The sequence below is a fragment of the Hibiscus syriacus genome, unplaced genomic scaffold (genome assembly GCF_006381635.1).
Source record: "Hibiscus syriacus cultivar Baekdansim isolate YM2019G1 unplaced genomic scaffold, ASM638163v2 tig00111558_pilon, whole genome shotgun sequence".
Lineage (NCBI taxonomy): Eukaryota > Viridiplantae > Streptophyta > Magnoliopsida > Malvales > Malvaceae > Hibiscus > Hibiscus syriacus.
The window spans coordinates 214963-242857 of record NW_024063119.1 but is presented as its reverse complement, the minus strand read 5'-3'; the positions used below and the strand labels follow the sequence as shown (position 1 = coordinate 242857).

Genomic DNA, 27895 nt, shown 5'->3' with positions numbered 1-27895 from the left:
ATAGAATCAAGCCAACAATTGCTAAAGAATTCACCTATGCAATCACCCAAGCCAAGGGATTGCCCTATTATGTGTACATTTTATTATATATAGGACCATTTTTCTTTTTTCCTTTTCCCTTTCTCGACAAAGAAATTATTTCAATGAATAGAAGGGAACACGCGTTGACGCAACCAACTGGCTGTCATTTTATCGAATGATTAGTTAATAACGATTGAGCTTTTTCTTGAACGAGTTTCCACAAGGCATCCACGTGGTGCTGTTGAGTCAGAGTTGACCCGATTGCGCATCGGATGACGTAAACACCACCCGCCACTGCATGGCTCATGAAAGCTCTCCCACTTGAATTTATGGCCTCCACCAATTTCGAGTTCAATTCTCTGCCGTCATCCTCAGCCTCCGCCGCCGCCGTTGGCTTCAACCTGAAACAAACCAACGAGAACTTCCTCGGCATTACGATCTCGAACCTCCCATCTTTCCTCACTAATGCTTCGAAGTGTTTAGCCATGGCGATATCGCTTCGAATGTGGTACATCAGGTTGGCCAAACCATGTCTGCGGATCACAATCCAAAGCTTCAAAGCCCTGAACCGTCTGCTCAATGCGATCTGCCAATCTTTGTAGTCCACCACTGATTTGGTTTTACTTGCATTGTTTTTAAGATATTCAGGGTCACTTGACAATGAATCGGTTAGCAAGTGTGGTTCCTTGATCCATAAACAACAGCAATCCATGTTGGTGAGAAACCATTTATGTGGGTTCATGCTGATGGAGTTAGAAAGCTCCACTCCATCGAGATGATGGCGGAGCTCGGGGCAAATGCACGCGCTTCCTGCGTATGCTGCATCGATGTGAAGCCAAGCCTTGAATTCCATGGCTACTTTGCCTAACTCCGCGATAGGATCAACGGCTCCGGTGGGTGTTGTCCCGATGGTTGCACATAGAAATAATGGCACCAACCCTGATTTGATATCGTCTTCAACGGCGGAACGAACCGTTTCAGGTGACATTGCAAACCCTGTCGAAAATGTTGTTTTTATTAACCGAAAATTTGACGGGGGGATGCCAACTAATTTCGCAGCCTTTTGGAAAGTGAAATGCGTTTGATCCGACGCGTAAACAGCTAACTTTGTTATATGTTCCCACCCACCAAGCTCTTTCAAAGCTTTGTCTCTTGCGGCCGCCAAAACGCAAACAGCAGCCTCGCATGTACTTCCGTGCAAGACTCCGCCACCGGTTCCGGCGAACAAAAACGAAGATGGTAGCTTAAGCAATTTCCCCATCCAATCCACCACGATGGACTCGAGCTCAGTCGCTGCCGGCGATGAAATCCAGTTGAAACCAACGACATTAAAACCCGAGCAAAGCATTTCCCCGAGAAATCCAGCAGTGCTGGCATTTGCTTGGAAGTAGGCGAAGAAGTTCGGACTCTGCCAATGAGTGAGACCCGGAACGATGCAATCGTTGACATCTTTGAGTATATCTTCCAGTGATTCAGGGCAATAAGGTGCTGACTCTGGTAATCTGGCGGACAAATAACCGGGCTCAACAGTGCTTTGAACCGGGTATTTCTCAATATTCTCATAGTAATCGGCAATGAAATCAACCACTGCTTTGGACTCGTTTGTAAAACTCACTGGATCAAGGGGAAGAAATGATTCTCTTGATTCACTTCCCATTTTGTTTTCAACTCGTAAACCTTTCTTTATCTCGATGGTATTCGGTACGTTGAAGCAAGCAAGTCATGGGGGTATATATAGCAGTTTTAATGTGTGTGTTCTATTTTATTTTAAATTAAATCAAGTAAATATGTGAGTACTGTCTTATTTTATTTAGTAGAGCCGTAGAGGACCAATTATCAAAAATAGTACTATTTGGACGGCACTTTTTGTTATTTGAGGGCAGCCTATCTATAGTCCCCTCATTGTACATGTGCTTAAATTGGCTTCCTCGCCCATGTAGGGCGTTGGATTTTTTTCTTCATACGGGGCTATACCCAAATTAATTTTTGAATAAGGATGTTTGTTACAGTAATCTTATTAGTTGTCAAGTGCTCTATAGGTCATCAAGTATTTCTCGCGACAAAACATCCTCTGTTGCAGCAACTCTTCTCTCTTCCCTCACTGTTGCAGCTCTATTGGTCACCGTGTGCTCTTGGAGACTTATGGTGATCACTGTAACAATCACCATACTTAAGCAAATAATTGTTCGACTGCACTATGTGAATTTTTTTTTCATTGCATTATTCAAACACTTTTGCCGCTCAAATTTGGATAGAGAACTTATAATTTTCCGTACTAATAATGTGGTTAAATAAAAATATTTCAAATAGGATCTTTTAACAAAAGAATTATTAGTAAAATGATAAGAAGGTTTTATTTGAATTCTTTTATTTTTATGTTCGATTTTTAAATTATATTTTAATTATTTTATTTAAAAGTTATATAAAATAACTAAAAGAAGAAAATATAATTATAACTATATTGTTTTTTAAATATATATGTATTCTTAATAATTTTTCATCTGAATGGGTGCCTATTTGATTCATAACATATTATATATATATCAAGTGACTTTAATGGTTAAAAGGATAATTGGTGTCTTTAGATATCTCGTAATATATATCTATAAGAATATTTGAGCAGTTAATATCAAATGATTGATAATATTAAAATATATATTACCTTATAATTATTTTAGATTAATTAATATATTTATATATATATCAAACCGAGAAATACATATAAAATTCTTTTACTATTTAACTAATAATTATTTATTAAAATAAATTATTATATAAAACATTTTCCACGTTATAAACTTAACAAAATCTAGCTGCCGGAACCTGACATCGGTTGTCGGTTGTCACAAAGAACAAAAAAGGGGGCCAAAGTCGGTTTGCTTTTGGTTGTTGAAAATGATCTTAATAGTACACATGTTAAAGAAGTTTATTTTAATTCTTTAATTTTGTTTTACATATATATTTATATATCATCCATTTAATATAAAAAATATTAAATAATTAAAAGTATTCAAAACAGAAAATACTTTACGATCATTTTAATTTAATAAAAAAAATATATCATGAAAATAACTTCATATTATTACTTTCTACGTAACATGAGAATGTGAACTATAGGAGAATGACAACGAAAAATTGTACAAGTAACCACTCGTATTCCGGAAAGGAAATGACATGTTTTTCCTCAATACTCTTCAAACTTTGTTTCCTAATTTTATGTAGGAAATAAAACGTGCAACCTCACACGTGTAAATCAATGTCATATCAAATACAATATATATTAAAATGAAATATTGTAATATTGTTTTCATAAAAATATATGTCGAATATTATCAACCAATAATTGTTTTTTTATATATTTATATTATGTATTCATATTTTATATAATTTATGATATGAATAAAAAATAGTAGAATTTTTTTTAAATGATCTAGAGTAATTATACGACAGTGTCTCTTTAAAACTTTTAGAATTTTGTTTAACAATACATTTTATAGATACAATTGCTCGAATTTAAATATTTAAAAGAATTAATATTTTTCTATTATCAATGTCACTCTCATTGAATTTTAAAAAGTAGGGTGATTTTAAATAATAACATGATTATATAATGAAATTAACCTTTATGAAACAGAGATTGTGTCTACATATTATCAATTCAACAATATATTGATAATAAAGAGTGAAGTATTTAAAAGAAACTTTAGCCGTCTCTCAATTTTTTTTTCAAATTAAATTTATTCTAATATTTTTATGTTGTTTTTTCCCTTTAATTTTTGTATGGTCGTCGGTGATATTAATTTTAATGTTGATTATCGACTGTCGGTGATATTAATTTTAATGTTGATTATCGACTGTCGGTGATTATTAATTTTCTTGTTTTTATATCATGTTTTTTTAATCTTTTTTATTTTAAATAAAAATATTTGTCCTTATGACACATTTTCCTTTGCTCTTATGACACACATTTTCTCTACTCTTGTGGTACGATCCTTATGGTTTTTGGTATGTTTTTCGCATACCTTAGCAATCTTTTTAGTACTCGCACAAAAATTATCACGAAATTTATTTTCTGATTGGTTTGTCGATGGTCACTTATACTCAGATCCCCTCTTTGATAAAAGTTTATTTGCTGATATAATCATAATTGTTTAGCGAAACAACATGTCAGATTATTTGTTTCACTCACCACTCATTTATCACTTCGTAAAACGTCTCATTTTACAAGAGTTTTTACGAAGATTACTTACTTCATTCTCATTTGAATGTTTTGTTTTTCTTCGTATCTTTAGGATTAATATTTTATTTTTGTATGAGTAATTTGGTGACTATTGTCTCCGATTTTCTCTCTATACTTTAGTGCGTTGTAGTTCTGATTCCTTCCTTTATTAATGAAATCTAGTTGCATTGCTAAAAAAGAGAGTAAAACATTCAAATAATCTTTTGATTATATGGTATTTTTTTGATCAGATCATTACATTATAGAAACTTACAAATAACCACTAAATTAAAAAGATACAAAATGATCATTTTCATTAAAATGTCAAAAACAATATAAATAAACAAACGTATTAGATTTAAAATAGAACAAATCAGTAATGTGTAAAATTTATATAATATCCAATTATTTAAATAATTCAAGGATTTAAAGTACAAATTATAAAATTATACAGTTTTAGAGGACTTAAAATGGGTAGAGAATGTAGGTCAAACTGGCAACACATATTAATATAATCCAAACAAACAAGTTTACATAAGCTGAGGTGCATTACAAAGTAAGAACCTCTTATTTTTCACATTTCTTAAAAAATTAATGTTCCTATAAATCACAAGCTAAAACTTAAACCATGCATCACTCAGGCATTTCTCCGATCAGAAACTGGATCGAATATCATTCACCATTTTGGCGTCCAGATTAAAAGCCTTGGCAAGAATATTAGCATTAATGGAAGGCTTTGAGCCGAAGACTGCATTAGCAATGGTGATCACCCCTGGGTTTTGGCTGTTAAGACCAGCAAAGGCCACGGCATGGCTGTTCCCAATGTTGTACTGGAAGTGAATGAGACCCTCAGGGAATACAAAGGCATCTCCAGGGTATAGGACTTTAGTTATCAGACGATTATCCGGGTTCGACGTAACGAAACCGACATGGAGTGTGCCTTCGGTAACCACTAGAATCTCCGTGGCACGAGGGTGAGTGTGAGGAGGGTTGAGGCCACCTTTAGGTGCGTAGTCGATTCGAACCATGGATATCCCTAATGTGTTGAGTCCTGGTATTTGTGCAAAGTTAACTGGTGTCACAGCTGATCCAACTGAATTCGATGTGTTTTTGCGGATATGGAGCCCTGAAAAGAAGAAGTCATCTGCTTGGGCAAGCTTTGCGCCTTTGCAGACACTCCCATCGACAGAAACTGCATGAAAGCATGAAATGTTCGTGTTAACTCAGTGTGAGATTCGAATATCGATATGTGTTCAGCAAATGTGTTGAACATAGAGAGAACATACCAGAGCCCTTGGGGTCAGCTACACAGAAGTCCTGAAGAGGGCTAGGATCAGAGGCAAAGGCCGAAGACGAAGCCAAAGCCAAGATGAAAATGGCTAGGATGATTTGAAGGGCTTTCATTTTAGTATATGGTGGGTTTGTATTTCTTTAGTAGGTATGAGAAACTTTGCATGAAAGAATGGCCTTTTATAGGTTGAAGCCATTGAATTAGTCCATGGTTTTAGCATATTGTCCTTTGATTTATACCACAGCTGACAGTACATACTGAAACAAAAGAAACAAATTTTCAAAGGCCTGCATGAAAAAGCTAATAGTATAATCCATCTTCCTTCCCTTAAATAATAACATATCAAAACAAAGAGTTTTTATTTTTATTTTTCAGACATGAGATGTTTTGTCTTTTTCTTTCTAGAACTTGTTATCTTGAACCTTTGCTCCGGCAGAATTGGGTCAATTAAAGCTAATTAAACAATGGGATTCTGGCACTTTATGGATTGGAAGTGACTCCAACAGAATCTGAAATGAAAAACTGGTATTTTTCCAGTTCATTTATTTATTTACTTCGCTAAGCATCCAATTGGAGGGGCTCATGTGATAGATTCGACAAACATAGCTAATTAACAAGTGTGACATTATGGGGAAGAAACAAAAGTGACATGTGACACATAAAACTTAAGTACACATTACATAAGTCAAGCCCGAAAGGACGAAGAAGGAGACTGAAATACAGGTTAACTGGGGTTGAACAAGACACTCCATACCCAATTTTCCTAATCAGTGCATTACATTAATAAATTTTGAGCTTTTTGTTGGATGAGTTTCCACAAATTAACCACATGGTGTTGTTGAGTCAGAGTTGCTCCAATGGCGCATCGAATTACATAAATTCCACCCACCACTGCTTGACTCAAGAAAGCTCTACCACTTGAATTTATGGCCTCCACCAATTTACAGTTCAACTCTCTATCTTCATCCTCCTCCTCTATCTTGGGGTTCAACCTGAAGCAAACTAAAGCAAACTTTCTCAGCACAACGATCTCAAACCTTTCATCTTTCCTCACAAATGCTTCGAAGTGTTTAGCGATATCGCTTCGAACGTGGTACATCAGGTTATCCAGACCATGTCTACGAATCACAATCCAAAGCTTCAAAGCCCTGAATCGTCTACTTAATGCGATCTGCCAATCTTTGTAGTCCACCACTTCTTTGGATCTACTTCCCTGTTGCTTAGAATTTCAGGGTCGCTTGACAATGAGTCCGTTAACAACTTTGGTTCCTTGATCCACAAACAACAGCAATCCATGTTGGTGAGAAACCATTTATGTCGGTTCATGCTGATGGAGTTAGCAAGCACTACTCCATCAAGATAATGGAGAATCTCATGGCAAATGCAGGCGCTCCCTGCATAAGCAGAGTCAACGTGAAGCCAAAGCTTGTAGTTCATGGCAACTTTGCCTAACTCTGCAATAGGATCGACAGTTCCTGTGGGTGTTGTCCCAACGGTTGCTCATAAAAACAATGGAACCAAACCTGATTTCATATCATTTTCAATGGCGATACCAACTTTTTCAGGGGACATGGAAAATACTGTTGAAAACGATGTTTCAATCAACCGAAAATTCGATGGGGGAATGCCTACTAATTTCGCAGCCTTTTGCAAAGTGAAATGCGTTTGATCCGACGCATAAACAGCCAACTTTGTCATATGCTCCCACCCACCAAGCTCGTTCAAAGCTTTGTCTCTTGCAGCCGCCAAAACGCAAACAGCAACCTCGCATGTACTTCCATGCAAGACTCCACCACCGGTTCCGGCGAACAAAAACGAAGACGGTAGCTTAAGCGATTTCCCAATCCAATCCACGACGATGGACTCGAGCTCAGTCTCCGCTGGCGATGAAATCCAGTTGAATCCAACGACATTAAAACCCGAGCAAAGCATTTCTCCTAGAAAGCCAGCAGTGCTGGCATTTGCTTGGAAGTAGGCAAAGAAGTTCGGACTCTGCCAATGAGTGAGACCCGGAATGATGCAATTATTGACATCTTTGAGTATATCTTCGAGTGATTCGGAGCAATACGGTGCTGACTCAGGCAACTTCTCGGACAAAATATTTCTTTTGTAATGTATATATATTTCTATTAGTACTTAAATTTCTGACTAAATTTAATGTCATAATTAATCGTGTACAAACATTTTTTTAAAGTATAAATTTATACTTATTTATAAAGTGCAATAAATATTAATGTAAGGATATTTTTATCTTTTCACAGTTTCAATTTTTTAAAAATAAAACTATTAAAACCTAATATTTAGGTTCGTTCGGATCTAGAAAATATTTTCTATTTTTGTTTTTCATTTTTATGTTTAAAAATAGTTTTTATTTTCAATTTTTTGAAAATCAAAAAACATGTTTGGTTAATATAAATGAAAACTTTACTTTCAAAATAAAAAAAAGAATATATTTGACATCTATTTAAAAAAAAACAAAGATCAACAAATAGTTATTAAATAATTATATTAAAATATAATTATTAAAATATCTTATATAAATTTAATATGTGAGTCTTGCATATATAAAACAATAAAATTATTTTAGTTTATAATAATAATATTGTAACACCCTAATCTAGTTCGACCCGAATAACAAAGGATTAAAGTGTCACATGAAACCATTGTAGTGGCTAACCCAAATTTTTTTTAAAACGATTGTAAACCATAATATAAAAACTATCCATAAGAATATAAAATAAAAACGTAATAAATATGAGTTTACAAATACGGGAAGCTCCCAAACATCCAAAATAATAAAATATTGAGTTTTATAAAATAGAGTAACGACTGAATATAAAGGGTCTATAAGTAGTACATGTTCTCTAATATAAATCAAGACGTATTCTAAAGTCTCAACTGATTTCGAATATCTGGTGACGATAACACTCTACGGATGGTTTCCTAAGAACCTACGCACGAAAACACATTCCGAAGAACGTTGAGCTTACGAGTTCAATGCCATACTAATAATTGTATTCTTCGTTTTTCTTTCCATCTTTGATATTATTGGTGGAGTTCTTGGCGGCGCTAGCTTTGATCTTACTGCTACAGCTGCCTTCTATGCCGCCGGTGTCAGCGACAACACCCTTATCTCCATGGCCCTCCGCCTCCCAGCTCAGGTCAAATTACTTGCAATAAATTTGTTTAGTTGTGAATTCATGTGGTGTTGGTATGTCGAGAATCAATATTATGTTGTTTTGAGAAGAACAATGCATTGCTAAGAATAAATCCTGTTGAAATTTTATAAAGTATATACTGTTATTTAATAGCGGAATTCAGTGGTTGTGATAATCTAGACACAAACGTTAAAACATTTGAATTGATTGAAAAATAATTTAAAAATCTAAATAATAAAATATATAATTTGAACACTTATTTTCATACTAAATCTATAAAAAAACAATTTATATGATATTGGAGAATATATTCAATTATCATACATATATTTAACCCATTTGATTATATTCCTTCACGTTGCTTGCTATCGTTAATTTCTGTGTATCGTTATTTTCTTATTAAATCTATAAAAAAACAATTTATAAAGAGTTAGAACTAGATAGCGGAGTAGTATTGCATTTGTTTAGGTTTTAACTCATTTGACTATATTCTTCATGTTATTTGCTATCGTTAACTTCTGTGTAACATTCTCTTCATTGTAACTTCTGTGTAACATTCTTTCATTGTTTCTCTTTTTAATTTTAGTTGGGTCTTATGTTTCTGTTTATATGCAGAGCTTTTACGCAGGAGTTACTTGTAGGGATTACTTTCCATTACAGACGTGCATATTAGATTGCATATGAAGACTGTTCAACTATGTAATTATTTATTTATTTATACATACATTGTATTTTTATCTTTATTTTTAATTTTCTGACTGTCGGAGGTCTTCCACGGAAGCTGTTCTCAACCTGGCGTTGGGGGCAGTCTACTACCCTACCTCCCGTACCCCATTGCATATGAGACTAGGATTTTGTTGTTGTTGTATACATATATTTAACATTTTTTTCTGCATTCTGTAAGATTGTAGATCTTATCGATCCTCATTTTCTAGTACAAATTTAATGATATTTTAATTATTTTACAGATTTTAAATCAACAAATATTAAACTCATTAAATAGATTTAATGATGAAAAATAATGTTATTTTTTCTAGATGACTCAAATTTAAACAATTACATTTGTAGTGTGCACTTGTTAATACACTAATAAAATTTTGAATATTCAAATTTATCCCCAAACTATGACTTATATTTTAAATTATTTTTGAACTTTTGAACATTTCAAATACATCCCTACTTAATTAACATAGTGATTTAATATTAGATCCCTTTCTCAAGAAATTGAATACAATATATCACTACTTAATTCGAAAAATAAACTTATTAAAAATAACAAAATGATTATTATATCACATTGTAGATTCTAATAATAATGAATTAAGATAAAAACAATGTTGATGGTATTTTAATAAAAAATAATTTAATAATTAAAAATAGAAAAATAATTTGGTGATTAAGAATAATACTGAGAAATACTTCTTAATTTCTATTTCTCAAAAATAAATAAAAAATACGTTAAAATTCCTCTACTTTATGTAGAATTAAATATAAAATAGAAGAAAAAAAAAAATCAATAAATATCCCATCCCTTGCTTTTCTCCCAAAATCGCTCCCACTACATTTGCTCTTTCTCTCATCATTTTTCCTTTTCAATACCAATCCCTTGAGAATCACATCACATTTTCTTTTTACATTTTTTTTGTTTGATTCAAGGTTAAATTTCATATAAATTCGAAAATACCGAAGTTCAGAAACCTGGTGGATCTGGAGCCATTACCGGCTCCAACCGGCAACTTCCAGATCCGGTACCGGACACCATCCTCAGCCGAACTCCTCGATTCCGGGTCGAACGGTGGCCCAGTATCTCCGAACGGAAACGGCACCGACGACCACCCCGAAAAGATGATCAAGCGTTCAATGGCCAGGCATGAGTCCGTCTCCGACAAGATCCATAAGTACCGAGGCGTTTTGCTGGTCATCTCCATCCCTATCGTGCTTATAACCTTCGTGTTATACGTCCTGCCGGGGAAATCGGCGTCTGATGCGACCATGCTGGAGGAGATCGAGTTAAATAGCAGGAGAGTAGGGGCGAATTCCAGAGGGAATTGGAATTATGCTGTGATTTTTGATGCGGGGAGTTCCGGAAGTCGGGTTCATGTTTATTGTTTTGATCATAAGTTGGATCTTGTTCCAATTGGTTCTGATTTAGAGCTTTTTGAGCAGGTGATTTCTTTTTCCCTACCTAGTAAATTTTTAGACAGTTATGTTTTCTTGGAATTTAGCTTTGTCGTCGATGTAGTTGTGGATTTAAATATGTATTTTGGATGAAAGAGGATGGTTTATTTGATAATTCAGCGCTATAACCTTGGTTCATGTCTATTTTTAGCTCTCTTTTTTCTTTTTCTTTGCGAAATTAAGGTAATTAATATTATGTTCATGACCTTTATTTGATATTTGTGAATCAATGCATAATTTGGCCCATATTTAAAGTAGGGTTTAAACTTAAAGAGAAGTTTCAAACATCAATTGTATGGTCTTCTTCAATTTGCAGTTTTATTTATGTTCCGTGGAAGAAACATTTTCTTGAGTTTTATACGGTTTTCCAAGTATTAATTAGTTTTATGTGGTTTGTTTTGCTCTAGCTCAAACCAGGTTTGAGCTACTATGCAAATGATCCACAGGCTGCGGCAAATTCATTAAGTTCTCTTCTTGACAAGGCAGAAAGTATTGTGCCAATGGATCTGCGATCAAAGACCCCTGTCAGAGTTGGGGTAGGTACCGCATACATGTATTGTGCGTTCTTATTTTTGCATTCTAAGTCTGTTAAGTTGCTGAAAAACTGGAAATTCAAATTTGTGTAGGCAACTGCTGGTCTAAGGGCATTAGGAGGCGATGCATCTGATAAAATTTTGCAATCAGTAATTATTTTTCCAGACGCTTGTTGGTTACGTTGACAGCATTTACTTTGCCATTTTACCAAGCTGATGATATCTTAAAATTATATATTTAGGTTAGGGAACTTTTGAAAAGTCGAAGCACCCTTAAATCTGAGGAAAATGGGGTCAAAATTTTGGACGGCTCTCAGGAAGGTTCTTATGAGTGGGTATGATATGCTAAATTTTCTTGTACTTCTATAATTTTCTTTTATTTTTATTACTATAATCGGGGTTAAAGTATATTGGCAATCTCTACTGTATAGTATAAAGTGCTATTCAATCCTTGTATTTTATTACTGGCAAAACTTAAATATCAAACATTAGTTGAAATCTGACAAAACTTATAGCTTTCAGATGGTTTTCCATTAACTTTTATTTTCTCCAATATCAAACATATAAGAGATTGAAGTACTCAGTTCTATAGTATATATATTAAACTGCACTTTTAGTATAGTGCAACAAGGACTGCTTGATATTTTAACCTTATTTCTGATCAGCAATGATTGGTCTTATCAAAATGATTTCATGATAAGTGCTCGAGCCTGAGGGGGAACAAAGGGAAACTAGAATAAAGTATTTACATGCTGTCAGAGATCAGGATCCATTGGGATTTTTCCTACTGATTGGGCCAGTGGACCTAATTTGACTTTCTTAACTGTCATCTTCTTTTGTAGGTGACTATAAATTACCTATTAGGGAATTTGGGAAGGACATATCGGGACACAGTTGGCATAGTTGATCTTGGTGGTGGATCTGTTCAAATGGCATATGCCATCTCTGAGAATGCTGCTTCAAGGGCTCCTAGTTTACCAGCTGGCCAGGACAGTTATGTAAATGAAATGCATCTGAAGGGATCAAAATATCACCTTTATGTTCACAGGTGCCCTCATTTTGACTAATTAGGATTCTATTAGTGATTTGAAATAGTGGATTGTGTTTCCTCTAGTGGTCAATTTTATTATTCGTGTCTCTACTCAGTCATGTAACTCTGTAGTCTCATGAGCCATGAGATCATATTTAATCTGAGATCTGTATTATGTTTCACTTATATACTTCTTGATTTTACGTGAGCAGCTATTTGCACTATGGCTTATTGGCAGCTCGAGCAGAAATTTTGAAGGCCTCTGAAGATTCTGGGAACCCTTGTATCTTGGAGGGTTTTGATGGTATGTTTGAATTTGTTTGATCACAGCTCTGACTTTACAAAGTGAATTCTTTTAATTATTTGGGCTGCATATGGCGAACATGATATACGGATTCAATAACCAAAGTTTGGTGCTTTGATCGCTGATAATGTAATCTTCGGCAATTAGCTGGGCAATGAGATCTCTACTCAAAATTGTAGTTCATATGTCTATTCCAAAAAACTTTGAATGCTCTGAATAATGGAATAGCGAGTAGTTATAACATCCTTCTTTCTTTGTTGGACAGAATATTTTCCATTCGAGTACTTAACATATTGGGCATTTTATCTTTCTAAGGTACTTATCAATATGGAGAAGATTATAAAGCATCGGCCCCGTCATCCGGTTCAAGTATGGAAGAATGCAGGAGGGTGACTCTCAAGGCTCTTAAAGTAAATGATTCGTGCACGCATATGAAGTGCACATTTGGTGGCATATGGAACGGTGGAGGCGGGGATGGGCAGAAGAATATGTTTGTTGCTTCATTTTTCTTTGATAGGGCTGCTGAGGTATTGCACGATTGATAATTGTATTGCCTGTATGAACTACAAAACAGACTGATTAGCCATTCTAACTAATTTGTTTATGAATACAGGCTGGCTTTATTAAAGCCAGTGATCCTGTTGCAAAAGTCCAGCCTCATTCATTTGCCGACGCTGCTAAACGTGCTTGTCAAACCAAGTATGCAGATGCTAAAACAATATATAAAGACTCGGGCGAGAATAACCTGCCATATATATGTATGGATCTGGTTTACGAGTACACCCTACTTGTCGATGGATTTGGTAAGCCTACTTTTGGCATCGAATTCAAGTTATGGAACTTAGTACTTCATAGGTATCTTAGGATTCTCATTAACCCAACCTATCTTTGTCTCGGACAGGACTTGATCCCTACCAAGATATTACATTGGTGAAGAAAGTGAAATACCGGAATTCCTTCGTTGAAGCCGCTTGGCCCCTAGGTAGTGCCATTGAAGCTGTATCATCATGAAGTAAAAATTCCAGGTCAGCATCGTCAGCTTTTAAATTACTCTCTAGAAATTTCCATGACGTCTGGTTCTTAAGCATCATCATTTCCTAATCGAATACACTGTCAATAAATATGCAGAACGAAGCACCATTGCACGTTCAGATTGTAGATCGGAATTTTTGGTGGGAATAATCGAATACAAAAGTTTGATTTAATCTTCTTCATTGGTAATATACATTTTTATTAGTTTTCCTGATTTTTATAATTTTTGTGAGGTTTAATTGAATTAGTTCATTTAGCTTGTAACAGATTACTTTACCAACGTGTTTGTGTCCCTAATGTTTTTGTTAGTTAAAAAGTTGTTAAAACACGCATTCGCCTCTTGTATTGCATAACCTTTTCTTTTTGATTTATTCTTTAGAAAATAAACTATTTAATTAGATATTTGATTTTGTATTTTGTAAATTAAATTATTTAGAACCTAATTCCGTACAACGTAGCTTATATCGGGAGTATTTTAACTAAATCTCTACATTTAAGCGTTCAATAAGAAAATAGGTCAACAAGGATTTTTCACGATATAACCATTTTTAATAAGTTATATTAATTAGAAAAAAAATATTTCTTCACTCACCCGGTGAGTAGAGGTGTACAAAAAATCCGAATATCCGATTTTGCGTAAAAAATATCTGAAATCTGATTTGGGAAAAATTGGTTTTTTTTTAAATCGGATTGGATATTTTAAAATTGGATAGTATAACCGGTTTGGGAAAAAATTAAACGATCGGATTTTATATCGGATTAAAAATCAGTTTTTTTTTAAAAATCAGTTTTTTTTAAACCGAAACCGGTTACATCGTCCGACCCTCCAAACTGGTTATGATCCGAATCGGTTTTTTTATAAATCAGTTTTTTGACTTAGTGAAAAAATCGGATCGATTTTTATCTGATCCGGATCGAATTTAAATCTGGCTATGTGCATCTCTACCGGTGAGCATGAAGTAACTTTGCCACATGTATTTGTGGGGGAAAAAGGTAAAAAGCTTATGAATTAGATTTGTTTTCCCTTCCACCTTTACCATTTTGCTTAATATAAACCCATTTAAGGGGCAAAGAAAGTAAATGGAGATAAATAATAAAGGTAGATCAACCGTAGTTCAAAAGGATAATTTTTTGATTGATTGTTTTAATCGAAGTGCGAACTGTTTGGGAGACGGGGAAATTCTCTGAGCACCTAGTCCTCACATGAGGAAGGAAAGCAGAGGAAAGTGGCGGGCTTAGAATACAACACAGAGAAACTTGAATCAATAAGCGACCTTGGCGGTAGTAGAAGGAAGTGTTTGTTCGTATTAGAAATCTGTAGTCCGAATAACTGAATTTGTAAAGTGTGTCTGCGGTGCATCTAAAACCAATCCGATATCAAAATCTCATCTTTAAAACAGTTGGAACACCAAAAATAATCAATAGCTGATCAGTGATCACCAAGCCCTTGAATTTTTGCTTCTTATTTCAATTATCTCCCTTTGGTACTTCAAATATTGATTCCCAAGAGAATCAAAGGTTGGAGGTTTTGATGAAAATGGCTATACTGATTATGATGATGGCGAAGATAGAGATGATTTTGATGGCAGTAGTGTAACTGGATTGAGTTTAAGCCATGGTATTACTCGGGATGTAAAGGAATTATGGACATAATCCATGAAACAGGTAAGTCATTATCTTGAATAAGCTTGAACAATGTGGTGTAAGGGTTCCCTCTGAGTTGATATATGATGATGGTATGTGATTGATTATGTTACTCAGATACAGGTAAATGTTGGATATATGTATATGTTCTTTTGTAAGTCGTTTCATCTTCATAGATTTAGTTCCAAGTTAGGCTCAACTCATTATCTGGCGGGGTGCCTCTTATGGAAAAAAGCTGGTGCATTGCCATTTGACATGAGATGACCACTAGGCTCTAGATTAGGTGAAGTACACGTGGAAAACTACATTGGGGTCATTTTCATGACTTTTTCCCATAATTGGAACTTAGCTGGTGCGTATTCTTACATGAACAAGCTACCTAGTGAGTACATGGGAAGTAATGGAGTTTGAGGGTAAGAAAAGCTTTTAGTTTCCAGGTACTTCGCATTTAGAGCAAGCTGAAAGAAAAGAAAAGCACTCATATTCAGCCAAACAAAAGCACTGTTGAGGGATAATATCAGTATCTCAGAAAAATAAAATAAATAACTAATATATCGTAGATAATCATAAAACATTTTTTTTCTCATTCTTATTATTATTCTTTCTTTAGCATATGCTCCAAAACCCTCATATCTTCTCTATTTTGTCTTTATTATTTTTTATGTTCAAATTTGATTTTTTTACTAAAAATTGAATTAGACTGTTCATTTGAATAAAAATTAATAGATTTTTTTTTCTAAAACCGACAGTTCGACATATTATTAAAATTTAAGGATCCATTGAACTGATAAAAATCCAGATTAAACTATTTTTCTAAATTTTAGTGGATTTTGCTTTGATTGATTATAAAAAGTAATATATTTTTTCATTATATCTAAAAAGGGGAAGTGAGGGTTAAATCACTAGTCAAGCTTGATCAGGATCATGCTGACAAAAATAATAATAATATTTGGTATAAGATTATATGATTAAATATCCAAAGAAAAAAATTAGTGGATAATGGTGGGATTTTAGGGTAAACATGTATTTATTGCACACTACAAATGAAGCACGTGGAATAATTAATTAAAAAATCCTTTATTATTTAAGAAAATTAATTGATACATTTAGATTTTTTTTAATAGTTTGAGGTGATAGTATTGATAAATCCTACATCCATAAAATCCCTGTCTTCTTCTCCATTTTCAAAGCTTTTCATTTACTTCAACTTTGTCATGGTTAATAACTTTATTCGTTAAAAACATGAAGCACATACATTCAGGTTTGCCTCCGGGGTTCAGATTCCACCCCACGGATGAAGAGCTCATACTTCATTATCTAGTGAAGGAACTCAGTTCCTCACCTTTCCTCCTTTCCATCATCGCCGATGTCGATATTTACAAGTTCGATCCCTGGGACTTACCCGGTCACCCTTCCTTTAACAACCCTTTTCATTGTTGAATCATTTTTAAGCCTGTTTTAATGTGGTAACCTTATGCCTTTGTTTTTGTTTTGTTGTTGTTCATCAGATAAGGCTGTGTTTGGTGAGAAAGAATGGTACTTTTTCAGCCCCAGAGACAGAAAGTACCCGAATGGTGCAAGGCCAAACAGGGCAGCTGGATCTGGGTATTGGAAAGCAACTGGGACAGATAAGATTATAGTTGTAGCTGGAAGGGATGGAGTGCATTCGAACATTGGTGTAAAGAAAGCTTTGGTGTTCTACAATGGAAGGCCTCCAAAAGGGGTAAAGACCAACTGGATCATGCATGAATATCGCCTTTCACACAGCCCTAAATCCAACCACAACAATACACCATTGAAGTCCAAAGATTGCTCCATGAGGGTAAGAGCCCTCTTCTCCAATCATTTCATCTTAAATAATGTTTGATTCTTCATTCTCGTTTAAAAATTTGATTTTTTTAGTTGGATGATTGGGTTCTTTGCCGCATATACAAGAAAATCCCATGCCTTAACTTAAACACCAGCAGCTGTAAATGATCAAGTTCCAGATGAAGAAGAAGCAGACCAGTTCATTCAAGATGCCCTTTTACCAGCCCTGGAAAGCCCTTCAACCAACAACGATAACATTATTAGCCTTCAGCCCCAGAAATCATCGTCTTTCTCCAATCTGTTAGATGCCACAGACTACTCGATGCTTAGTAGTTTCCTTGCAGATAATCAGTGCAACACAACTGGACATGAATCTTCTTCGTTGGGACAGATCCCGGTCAGCAGCGACAGCAGCAGGTTGAACTCTTGGGTCCCGAGCATGGAAAACAAACTCAAGCGCCAATTTTCAAGCACTGATGAAGATTACTTGGAGCCATCAAAGAAACATATCGGTTCTTGCAGTCACACTAAGAGCACCAGCCAATCTGATACAACTCAATACAACTTACTAAACCAGTCATTTTTGAACCATAGTTTACTTCTAAATCATCATTTTCAATTTCATGAATAGAAAATTAATACTAATGATTAAACATGTATGATTTTTGTGTTTGAAAAATGGAAATATTCGAATTAAAATATTTGAAAATGTAACAAATTTTTTTGAAGAAAATTCGAGTTCACTCTCACTTGGTCACAACTGCCTCGTTTTCCCACTCTATTAGACTCTTCAATGCCTTAGATGCTATTCTGCAAGTGAAATAAAAAAAATGCCATCTTTCTTTACTTCAATTTTGATTGCTTTACTCATGCTTTCCTTACCAAAGCCTGTGCTAGTTTAAGTAACTTAGCTTTAGGCGAACATTTTCATGATGGGTTGAAATAAACTTGGGTTTTGAGTCTCATCTCTATGTGCAAATTGTGTTGGTTAATATGTATGCAAAAAGTGGGGGTTTGGTTGAGTGTTAAGAAGTTGTTCGATGAAATGCCTGAAAAGAATCGTGTTACTTGGAATGTGATGATCACCGGCGTGGCTAAGCAATGAGAGATTGAGTTTGCACCATTTTTGTTCGAGCATATGCCTGATAGGAATATTGTTTCATGGAGTGGATTGATTGATGGGTACACTAGTGAAACTCCCTTTAATTTTGCAAAATCTTCTGTTTAATACCACGTGTGAAAAATTGGCTAATAACATGCATCTCCAGACCAGCATGAAAACCGGCCAACACTTCTCCAATTACAAAAACAACATAAACGGTTAGATTCAACTCAGGATAAAACAGATGAACGGTTAAAGTCAACCGTTGGAGCTTAAAATCACCAAGAAAAAAAACTGGCTAAGTGTTGTTGATTGTGTGAAAAAACAGAATTGGCAAAGCCAATATAATCAAAGAAAAAGGCAACCACTTTTAAAGAAGAAAACAGACATAGACACAGCACAAAAACTCTTCTTTTTTATATCTATTTTTAATTTTCTTTTGTAGTTGAAGGGGCAGGGTTCAATTCTCAATCTGGGCTTTGATTGTGGGGAAGAAAGGGAAAACAATAGAAAAATTAAACAATGGCAATGGTTTTGGGGAAACCAACACTTTTTTCAGCTTGTGACTATAGCCAGAAGAAGAATCAAGGTGGTGGAGGTTCTTTGTATTCTAAGAGAATTCCTGGGTTTTGTTGTAACAGAAATAGATTTACTTCCTTGAAGATGAAATCTATGGCTTTGAGGTGTGATTTCAATCAGCAAAGAATGGCCTATTTGGAGAGGGAATTTTTGAACAGGAGAAGGTTTCATCAAATTCCCATTAAAGCACAGGTTGGTTTAATTAATTTTTTTGTTCTTTTCCAAATCTAGAATCTTTCTTTTCTGGGAAAAATGCGTTTTTTTCCCTTTTTAAAAGAGAAAGCATGTCATTAGTATATATTGCTTCTTAATTTATTTTATGATGTTTTATTGGAAAACCTTGAGTTTCTTGGTAATTAGCTTTTTTCTCTTATTAACCTTCTAAAGATAGTTCTTAGCTTAGTTATCACATGCCAAAGACTAAACCTTGAATACTTAAAAGTTTTGGGTTTTGCTCTTAAATAAATGATACTAAACTTAAACTTATTGGTTTATCTTTTTCTTCTGGTATTGTTTAGTGGAATCAGATGCAAAGTGGGCTTATTGGTAAAACTCCGAAGTGGTGGGAGACAGGGCTGCAACCAAATATGAAAGAAATGACATCTGCACAAGACCTTGTGGACTCTCTGTTGAATGCTGATGATAAACTTGTTATAGTAGATTTCTACTCTCCCTCCTGTGGGGGCTGCAAGGCTCTTTTTCCCAAGGTTGTGAGAGTGTAAATCCTTTGCTTTGTGTAGCTGTGTTTCTGCATCTATTTAGACTGGCTGTGGTGATTGCAGGGCTATTTTTTTGCCATGTTTACAATAATGTAGACTCATAGTTTCATGTACTTTGTTTTGCATATTTGTTCATTTCCATGTATTTTTATTGTTTTGCTTGTATTTGGATTAATTGTGATTTATGATGTTGGGATCTGGTAGATTTGTCGATTGGCGAAGATGAACCCAGATTTGCAGTTTCTTCAGGTGAATTATGAGAAACACAAATCCATGTGTTATACCCTTAATGTCCATGTGCTGCCTTTCTTCCGATTCTATAGAGGATCTCAGGGCCGTGTATGCCAGTTTAGCTGCACCAACGCAACGGTTAGTCTCATTCTCCGTCCCTTCTTATGCACTTTTTTATCAGATATGCTCAATCAAATATATGGGACTTGGAGTCCAGTGTTGAAAACGCATTACTCCTTGGAGGAGGTCACATTCATGAAATGTGCGTGGTGCATAATAGTTGTGAATTGCTTGTTGTGAGAACCGAAGCTGATTATGTTGCTTTCACTAAATTTTCAAGATTGTATAGATTGCTGCAGAGCTGTTGCAACCGGTTTTGCATCTTATTTGATGTTGGCATAACATATGTTTGTCGAAATTTTCACCATGTTTATCGTATGATTCCGCAGATCAAAAAGTTCAAGGATGCATTGGCCAAGTACGCAACAGACGGATACAGCCTTGGGCCGGCAAAAGGTCTCGACGAGAAGGAGCTATCGGCATTAGCAGCCAACAAAGACCTTTCCTTTACCTACAAACCAAAACCAGTCCAACCCGATCCGAATCCTGTTCCTGAAAAGGAAGATACCCCGGTATTGAAAACATGCTTAAACCCTATAGAGAGTGAGGAGAAAAGCATTGTTGATGCTGGGGGATGATGTTAGGTTATCATTTTGGCAGACCTCAAATGCCCTGCCCCCACAGTCTCATGTTCAATGCTAACATTTCATGTTAGAAATGGACAACACAGTAGGGGTTGAAATGCCATTAAAGGCAACTTGTCTCCTCCATAGAGTTGTAGGTTTTTGGATTTATTTTTCTGGATCCTAGCCTGCTTTGCTTCAAGGGTGATTGAAGAGCAAGTAGCTGTGAATATGTTGAGTTAATGTAAAAGATCAAATCCATATAATCTTATATATACTTATAGCATTTGGTTATATAAAATGAAAGCCTTTTTCCCTGTGTTTACTGTTTTGTATATATATATAAACTCTATTTCTTTAACAGAATGTAAAGCCTCACTAACCATAAATGTTGTTGTAAGGAAACTGAAATAACAGAGACGGAAATCGAACCACAGGCGACAGACTGGGAGAAAGAAATGGACTGAGCAGGGCTGATGAGGGAAACTGCAACTACTGTGGTATGAGCCACGAGTTGATGAACATCGTGTTTTACATTTTAATTTTTGAATGTATTATAACACTCTTAACCCATATTCATATTCAAATACAAGTTAGATGTCACATGTTTCTGTATAGCATTTATTGTTTAAAGGCCAATAAAATTTTGTTTCTTTTAAAATATTCTAATCTAATATTTATTATCATATTATTTAGTAAAATAAATTCGTAATGATATATTTTAATTTCTAATTGGCATCTTTTTTAGGCAGTTACTGGATAGTTTAATACTGTTTCATATTATAATTAAAACTGTCTAATTTTAAAATTCAATCGATTGGTCTTTATAACATAATTTATTATCGCATTCATACACAACCATTTAGCATCTTATTATATTTCAATTTTCTTTATTATGCTTTTTCATACTATATTATTACACATTTTATAATTCTCATATTATCTTTTATCTCATCATACCTTGTACGTCTATAGTCGATTTATTAGAAACAAATTCTTTTGGTTATTGTCTACCGCCACACGACCACCCACTCACAACAATTACTATTATTATAAATTCCACATTATGCATATATATATACACATATATTATTTTCAAATCGAACTAATCAAGAGAAAATTTGACAATCATCATCTCACAATTTTATCAAGAATCATATAAATTAACGTCATATTTTAACATGTATTTCATATTTTGTTTATTCGTATGTGTTCTAGAACTTTTATTTCATTCTCATATTATTTTCTTTCATATATTTGTCATAACTTCCATATTTACTTCATATTTACTCACACATATATACTTATTATTTATATGGCTATTCAACCCAATATAACTCTTTATCTATAAACCATTCATTGTAATTTACACTAAGTTTATAAAATTTTACTTTAAAATATAATAATTAAACTTGTACCGTTTCTTTTCCTATATGCTCTTTTCCTTATACTAATCCTTTCACTTTACTATTCTTTTTTAAATATCGTTTCTTTTTTTTGTACAATTTTTTTACTGTATTGTTTCATATACTATACCATTTACCGTACTATTTATTTAATTTCATTTTACAACCCAATACAAAATCATGAGAATGTATGATACCCGAGTCTCATTGAGTGAACACTTGTATGCACTTAAAAATGCCATATATATATTTGTACTCGAAAGTACCTCGTAGAATTGCACTGTAGGTGCCATATAAACATATATCATATAATCACTCCACCTCATGAACCACAAAGGTACATTAGCCATATGAGTGATGTATTCAATTATCACTTCACCTCATGCACCACAAAGGTAGGGATGTTCAAATAACCGAATTAATTCGGTTAACTGACGAACCGAATTAATTCGATTAATTCGGTTCGGTTACCGAATTAGTTCGGTCGGTTAACGGTTAAGAAAATTTTTAGAATTCGGTTAACGGTTAATTCGGTTGGAATTCGGTTAATTAACCGAATTAACCGAAATTAAATTTTAAATTTTAAATATATTATATATAACATATGAGCTCAGCCCAAACCATTTAAAACCCAATTAATAATTTAAGATCCAATAACTTTTAAACCTAAATCAATATTAATTAATTTAAAAAATTATATAAAAATTTTTATTTTATAATTATATATTATTTAAATTAATTGTAAAAAAAATTTTAATTAAAAAATATTATATATATTATATATAACATATGGGTTAAACCCAAACTATTTAAAACTCAATTAATAATTTAAGATCCAATAACTTTTAAATCTAAATCAATATTAATTAATTAAAAAAGTTATCTGAAATTTTTATTTTATAATTATATATTATTTAAATTAATTATAAACTTTTTTTGAATTAAAAAACATTTAATTTTTATATAAATTAGAAAATTTTTAAAAAATTCGGTTAATTCGAAAATTAACCGAATTAACCGAAATTTATTCGGTTCGGTTAATATGTTCGAAAAAAAGTTCGGTTCGGTTAACGGTTAAAGAAAAAAAAAAGTTTGGTTAATTCGGTTCGGTTTTAACCGAATGAACAGCCCTATACAAAGGTACATGAGTCATATGAGTAATATGTGTCGTATCATATAACATATATAATATCATATAACGTATATAATATAAAACATTTTTAGAATAATTATCAACTTCATATATTATTTTAACATATATTAATATTTTAATTAACTTAATAACTCATGTTCGTATAAATATTCTAAAAGTATTATTAACATATATTCAGTACTAATTTCTTTTACCAAATCGAAAATAGCTTTAATTCTATCTAGCTTTAATTCTATTAAATTATCCTTCTATGTCCCTAAAGTAATCATTATTATTATTTTTACAACCATTCACTTGATTTTTCAACATTTCACATTTAACCACTAATAAACTTTTCTTTCAATTATAAATTCAATATTTTGAATATATCTAAATTAGTTCCTTAATATTCCATTTAAATTCATATCAATTATTTTCACATTATATCCAATCTAATGCATTAACTTTTTATAATTGTCATTTCACCACCAACTTTCCTAAAACTTACGATCTGGATCTCTATTTTATACAACTTCCCACATGAGCCAAATTCCAATTTAACTATTCAAGTCCCTAATTTCTCATACTCAATATCTACTTTAATCCCTAATTTCTCAATATTTACAATTTATTTCTTTAGCTTATACATTCTTCCAAATTCGATTCCAAAGCCATAATATCGTAATTTTAACCATAAGTTAAATTCTTTTAATTTTTTATCTCAACTTTTCTATTTTATTTAATATAGTCCTTTTTACCATTTAATCCTAAATTCAAGATCCTAACACAAATTCACATATTCCAACATGTTTAATTTCTATTTCTTAACTTATACAAATTCTCTATATCAAAACCCACAACTTATATAATTTATAATTTAGTTCTCAATCTTAACAATTTTATAAATTTAACTTCATTTCAAGCTTTAATTAATATAGCCAAATTTCTAGCATTTTAACTAAAACATAATACCTCAATAATTTCACAATTTTCACTTAAGTCCTTACTTTATCCATAATTTATGATTTAGTTCCCAAACTTTATCAAATTTTCAAATTAGTCCAATTTCACACTCTAGCATCAAATTCAACATTCTAACTTTTAAATTCCAGCATATTACATCATCTATTAAATAATTACACTTCAGTCCCCAAATTTTCCACAAATTTCAAGTAGCTCCTTATAATTCCTCAAATTTTCAATTTAATCCAAATCACCATCTAAACATCAAATTTAGCACTTAAACTTCTAATTTCAACATGATACATCATGTAATGCCCCAAATATCGGCCTATTAGTTTTGTGTCGACCCAATAATTTATTTAATAGATTATTTGTATCATGAGGTTCTTTTGGTTCGAATTTGAGTTTAATTGAATAGCAAACTAGCCATGTAGAAGTTAAAAGGGGAATTTTTAAGCTTAGGAAGAAGATGGAAGGACCAAGAGTGTAATTATATCATTGAAGAAAAACATGGCTGATTTGGGATGATTTTTAGCTTATTTTACGTGGGTTAGAGAGCTTTGGGGCAAAGCATTTTTCTTTTTCTCTTCCCCAAAACATCTCCTTCATTCCATTTTTTTCTACTCATTATTTTTTCTTCTTTCAAGCTAGATAAACAGGAAAGCTTGCACATTTCTTCATCTCCTTCGTCAATCTGAAATTCAGAGTTAAGATTCTTAATCTAGGGTTCTTAAGCTTTCTGAATAGTTCGCCATCTTCTTTAATGGTGGCCATGATCTCATTGTAGGTTTTGTGAGGGTTTAAGCTTCAAAAGCTTCCCTCATGATTTCTATTTGATTTTCATGTAGTTTAGTTGTTGTTTAACACCTAGTGTCCTTCACTTTCATGTTGGAATCGACTGGTGTTTTTTGAGTGATGGAAAAATGGTGCAAGAACCCTCCTTGAGCTAAGTCAAGGAAAGGTTGATCCTTGGGTAAGTTATAGACATTTTTTTGGGTTGCTATGAGATGAGGTAACACACTATAACTCTTCCTTACCACTTGTAATGTCTTCTAAATGAATATGGTTGCATGTATGGGGTAAGCAAAGCATGTTGCTAGAGTAATTTCCATGGCAAGATTCGTATTTGTGTGTTGTAAGCATGCAAGTTAGTACCTTTTGACCTTTAAGACACTAAATAAGACATTAAACATGTTTGCTAGCCTTAGGGGAAATTGTTGGGTTGATTTTTGGGTGTTTCCGAGCTTAAGTAAGTCATTTCCAGAAAAAAAATTGATCCCTCAACCAAAGGGATCATCATAGAAGTCTCAGCAGAGTATCAGAGAACGACGATGTTGGCTTAATGGGCATGTAGAGGTCATGGTTTGAAATGAGTCATTTTGTGTATATATATATGTGTGTTATTTATTTTATTTATCGAGTTTCTAAATTGGGGTTCCTTTTTTATAAATTGTTATGATTTGTATTTTATATAAATATTTTTAAGCAAGTATGAACTATGGGGAAGAAGTTTTGGGTCTTCACTTTTAAATTTCGTGTGACATTCGGATATGATTTGGTTGTTACAAATCAATTATTAAACAAGTGCACATAAATCTCCATATTTATCATTTTTATTGTTAAGTCCCTATACTTTCACAATTTTTCAATTTAATCCAAATCATATTCTAAGCATGTAGAGTCACTTATACTTCATTTCTAAATCTTGTATAATTTTTACCACGAATTTTCTTCATTTCTTTCCCTTGGCCAAATATTTCTGTCCTAACATGGATTATATTTTGATTCAAGCATTAATTCTTCCTCTAAACAACATTTCCATGAAATTCTCATCATTCTAAATTTCAAAAAAATTCATACTTTCCCAATTTACCCTTTTAATTTTCCAAAATTACAAACTAGTCACCATAATTAATAATTTCCCAATTTACCTTTTTAATTTCTACTTTAGACACCAAACTTTCAAAAATTATATTTTAGCCACTAGTCAAATTTTAGGGTATTACATGTATACTGACTTGATCAGTTTCATCGCTTTGCTTAGTACACAACCAATGAATTTCTGTTTTTTCACATGAAAATTAAACATATTACCAAGTCAAAGGTTTATGTGTCTATGCTTCTGCATTGTTAGCACTTAGCAAGCCAGGTACTTTCACATAATCTAAACTGAGAATATGAACTGCTAATGATGATCATACAACCACCTTTTTTTTAATCTGAATGCATGCACACACGGGACCGAATGCATCGGTATCTAGAACCATGATACCATGCAAGCAAGAAAAATTATGATATTCATGCAAGCATAACCAGAAGTTAGTTGGACAAACAAAGATACAAAAACGGTCTCTGCAACAAAAACTATCATAGGCAAATGCAACCTGTTTCTGCACACTTTAAACAAACGACATCCATATGGAAAAAAAAATCAAACCCGAATTTAATTATAAAATTATATTTTTAAATTGATTCATAAAATAAAAATTCGAATCAAATTAAACTCATCTTCTGCTACTATTTTTTTTTCTTCTAAATATGCTTTAGTAAAGTTGTGTCCTTGTAATAATTAATTTCAATCTATAATTTAAAAATCTCGAAAATTTACAAAGAGCAGTCCACTGTTTAAGCTGAACATTGACGGACGACTGGGAGATCTTTCCTCTGTATTTCCCACATCGATTCGCAATTGGAATATTCAATAAATGCTTCTCGGCTCTTGCAAGGTTTACAGATGGTGGAAAGGAACACCTCAACTCCAACTAAACATTTCCGATCAACCCAACTAAACAAGTGTTATTAATAATCAAATTAATTTATTTGTTGACTTTCATTGCTTCAAATCTTTCTATCAATTTTAACATATCTTTCTTGTTTACAATTTTAATAGGGTAAAGTATACAAATGATCCCCCGACTATAATATATTACTTTATTGAGTCCCTTGACTGTTAAAAGTTACAAAATGATCCTTCGACTATAGGAAGCTGCTTTGTTGAGTCCCTCGACTATTAAAAGTTACAAAATGATCACTTAACTATTCAATTATGTTCCAAATTCATCATCTTCTGTTAGAAATTAAAAATCATTTGATTTGGACATTAACATGATAATTGAGATATGATAGTCGTTTGAGATAATGAGATCAGATTTTATCATATCCCAGTCAATAGGTTAACGTAAAACTCATATCGCCGTTGAATTTTTAATGAGAAAGGATGGATTTGGAACATAATGAATAGTTGAATGACTATTTTGTAACTTTTAATAGTCAAGGGACTTAACAAAGCAACTTCCTATAATTGAAAGACTATTTTCTAATTTTTAATAGTCAGTGGACTTAATAAAGTAATATCCTATAGTCAAGGGATCATTTATGTACTTTACCCATTTTAATGAGCAGCAAAACCGACCGAGTTTTTATTTTGGGACAAAAGAACTTTTTTCTTTTCGGCGTTAGGAGTTTAGGACTGGCTAAAAGTGGACACCGTTGACTTAAGAAACTAATAGAAAGAGTGGATTCCAATTTTCAACATGTTTCACTTCCACGTGGATATTGGGGATTGCATGGCAAAAACCCTCCCCCCAACCACTCACTGCAACCAATAATCAGCGTAAACGAAACCAATACTTTTTTGGGGGACTCTTTTTTACTTAATTTATATTAATATTAATTATAAATTTGAGAATATAATTATTTAACATCGATAATTATATTAATATTATTTCTTCTTTAAACTAATGAACTTCATAACTGACAATTATTAATTAAAATTAAATAATTTTGTCATGATTATATGTTTTGAAAGCAATATATAAAAGTTAAATAAAATTTACATATTGATAAAAATATAAATAAATT

The 27895-nt window shown here is 33.1% G+C and overlaps 4 protein-coding genes and 2 pseudogenes across 4 annotated transcripts; 3 read left to right on the top strand and 3 right to left on the bottom strand.

Moving 5' to 3' along the window:
* Positions 1–184: 184 nt before the first annotated feature.
* Positions 185–1713, bottom strand: LOC120164917 (tyrosine decarboxylase 1-like). The gene has a single exon (XM_039174544.1). The coding sequence runs from the start codon at positions 1676–1678 to the stop codon at positions 185–187; it is 1494 nt and encodes a 497-aa protein (XP_039030475.1). The 5' UTR covers positions 1679–1713.
* A 3180-nt stretch (positions 1714–4893) lies between these two features.
* LOC120164953 (putative germin-like protein 2-1) lies at positions 4894–5644 on the bottom strand. Its single transcript, XM_039174576.1, has 2 exons — positions 5527–5644; positions 4894–5432 (listed from the first exon to the last, which is right to left on the bottom strand). Exons 1-2 carry the CDS (start codon positions 5642–5644, stop codon positions 4894–4896), a joined length of 657 nt encoding a protein of 218 aa, XP_039030507.1.
* A 662-nt stretch (positions 5645–6306) lies between these two features.
* LOC120164916 lies at positions 6307–10451 on the bottom strand (annotated as a pseudogene).
* LOC120164950 (apyrase 2-like) lies at positions 10264–14063 on the top strand. The gene is made up of 10 exons (XM_039174573.1): positions 10264–10855; positions 11275–11403; positions 11494–11550; positions 11643–11735; positions 12243–12448; positions 12643–12734; positions 13050–13261; positions 13348–13537; positions 13636–13759; positions 13863–14063. The coding sequence occupies exons 1-9, from the start codon at positions 10535–10537 to the stop codon at positions 13743–13745; spliced, it is 1410 nt and encodes a 469-aa protein (XP_039030504.1). The 5' UTR covers positions 10264–10534; the 3' UTR covers positions 13746–13759; positions 13863–14063.
* A 2557-nt stretch (positions 14064–16620) lies between these two features.
* On the top strand, positions 16621–17854 carry LOC120164951 (annotated as a pseudogene).
* A 939-nt stretch (positions 17855–18793) lies between these two features.
* Positions 18794–20548, top strand: LOC120164915 (thioredoxin-like 1-1, chloroplastic). Its single transcript, XM_039174543.1, has 4 exons — positions 18794–19092; positions 19419–19607; positions 19824–19988; positions 20300–20548. The coding sequence occupies exons 1-4, from the start codon at positions 18844–18846 to the stop codon at positions 20546–20548; spliced, it is 852 nt and encodes a 283-aa protein (XP_039030474.1). The 5' UTR covers positions 18794–18843.
* Positions 20549–27895: the final 7347 nt, after the last annotated feature.

What these genes read in the sequence shown, in the direction of transcription:
- LOC120164917 (XM_039174544.1), bottom strand. Translation starts at nt 1,678, where the DNA reads ATGGGAAGTGAATCAAGAGAATCATTTCTTCCCCTTGATCCAGTGAGT.
- LOC120164953 (XM_039174576.1), bottom strand. Translation starts at nt 5,644, where the DNA reads ATGAAAGCCCTTCAAATCATCCTAGCCATTTTCATCTTGGCTTTGGCT. An exon ending in AGCTGACCCCAAGGGCTCTG is followed by an intron (nt 5,433 to 5,526) that starts GTATGTTCTCTC and finishes GCTTTCATGCAG; the next exon opens with TTTCTGTCGATGGGAGTGTC.
- LOC120164950 (XM_039174573.1), top strand. Translation starts at nt 10,535, where the DNA reads ATGATCAAGCGTTCAATGGCCAGGCATGAGTCCGTCTCCGACAAGATC. An exon ending in CTGATAAAATTTTGCAATCA is followed by an intron (nt 11,551 to 11,642) that starts GTAATTATTTTT and finishes TTATATATTTAG; the next exon opens with GTTAGGGAACTTTTGAAAAG. An exon ending in TATCACCTTTATGTTCACAG is followed by an intron (nt 12,449 to 12,642) that starts GTGCCCTCATTT and finishes TTACGTGAGCAG; the next exon opens with CTATTTGCACTATGGCTTAT.
- LOC120164915 (XM_039174543.1), top strand. Translation starts at nt 18,844, where the DNA reads ATGGCAATGGTTTTGGGGAAACCAACACTTTTTTCAGCTTGTGACTAT. An exon ending in AAATTCCCATTAAAGCACAG is followed by an intron (nt 19,093 to 19,418) that starts GTTGGTTTAATT and finishes GGTATTGTTTAG; the next exon opens with TGGAATCAGATGCAAAGTGG. An exon ending in TTAGCTGCACCAACGCAACG is followed by an intron (nt 19,989 to 20,299) that starts GTTAGTCTCATT and finishes ATGATTCCGCAG; the next exon opens with ATCAAAAAGTTCAAGGATGC.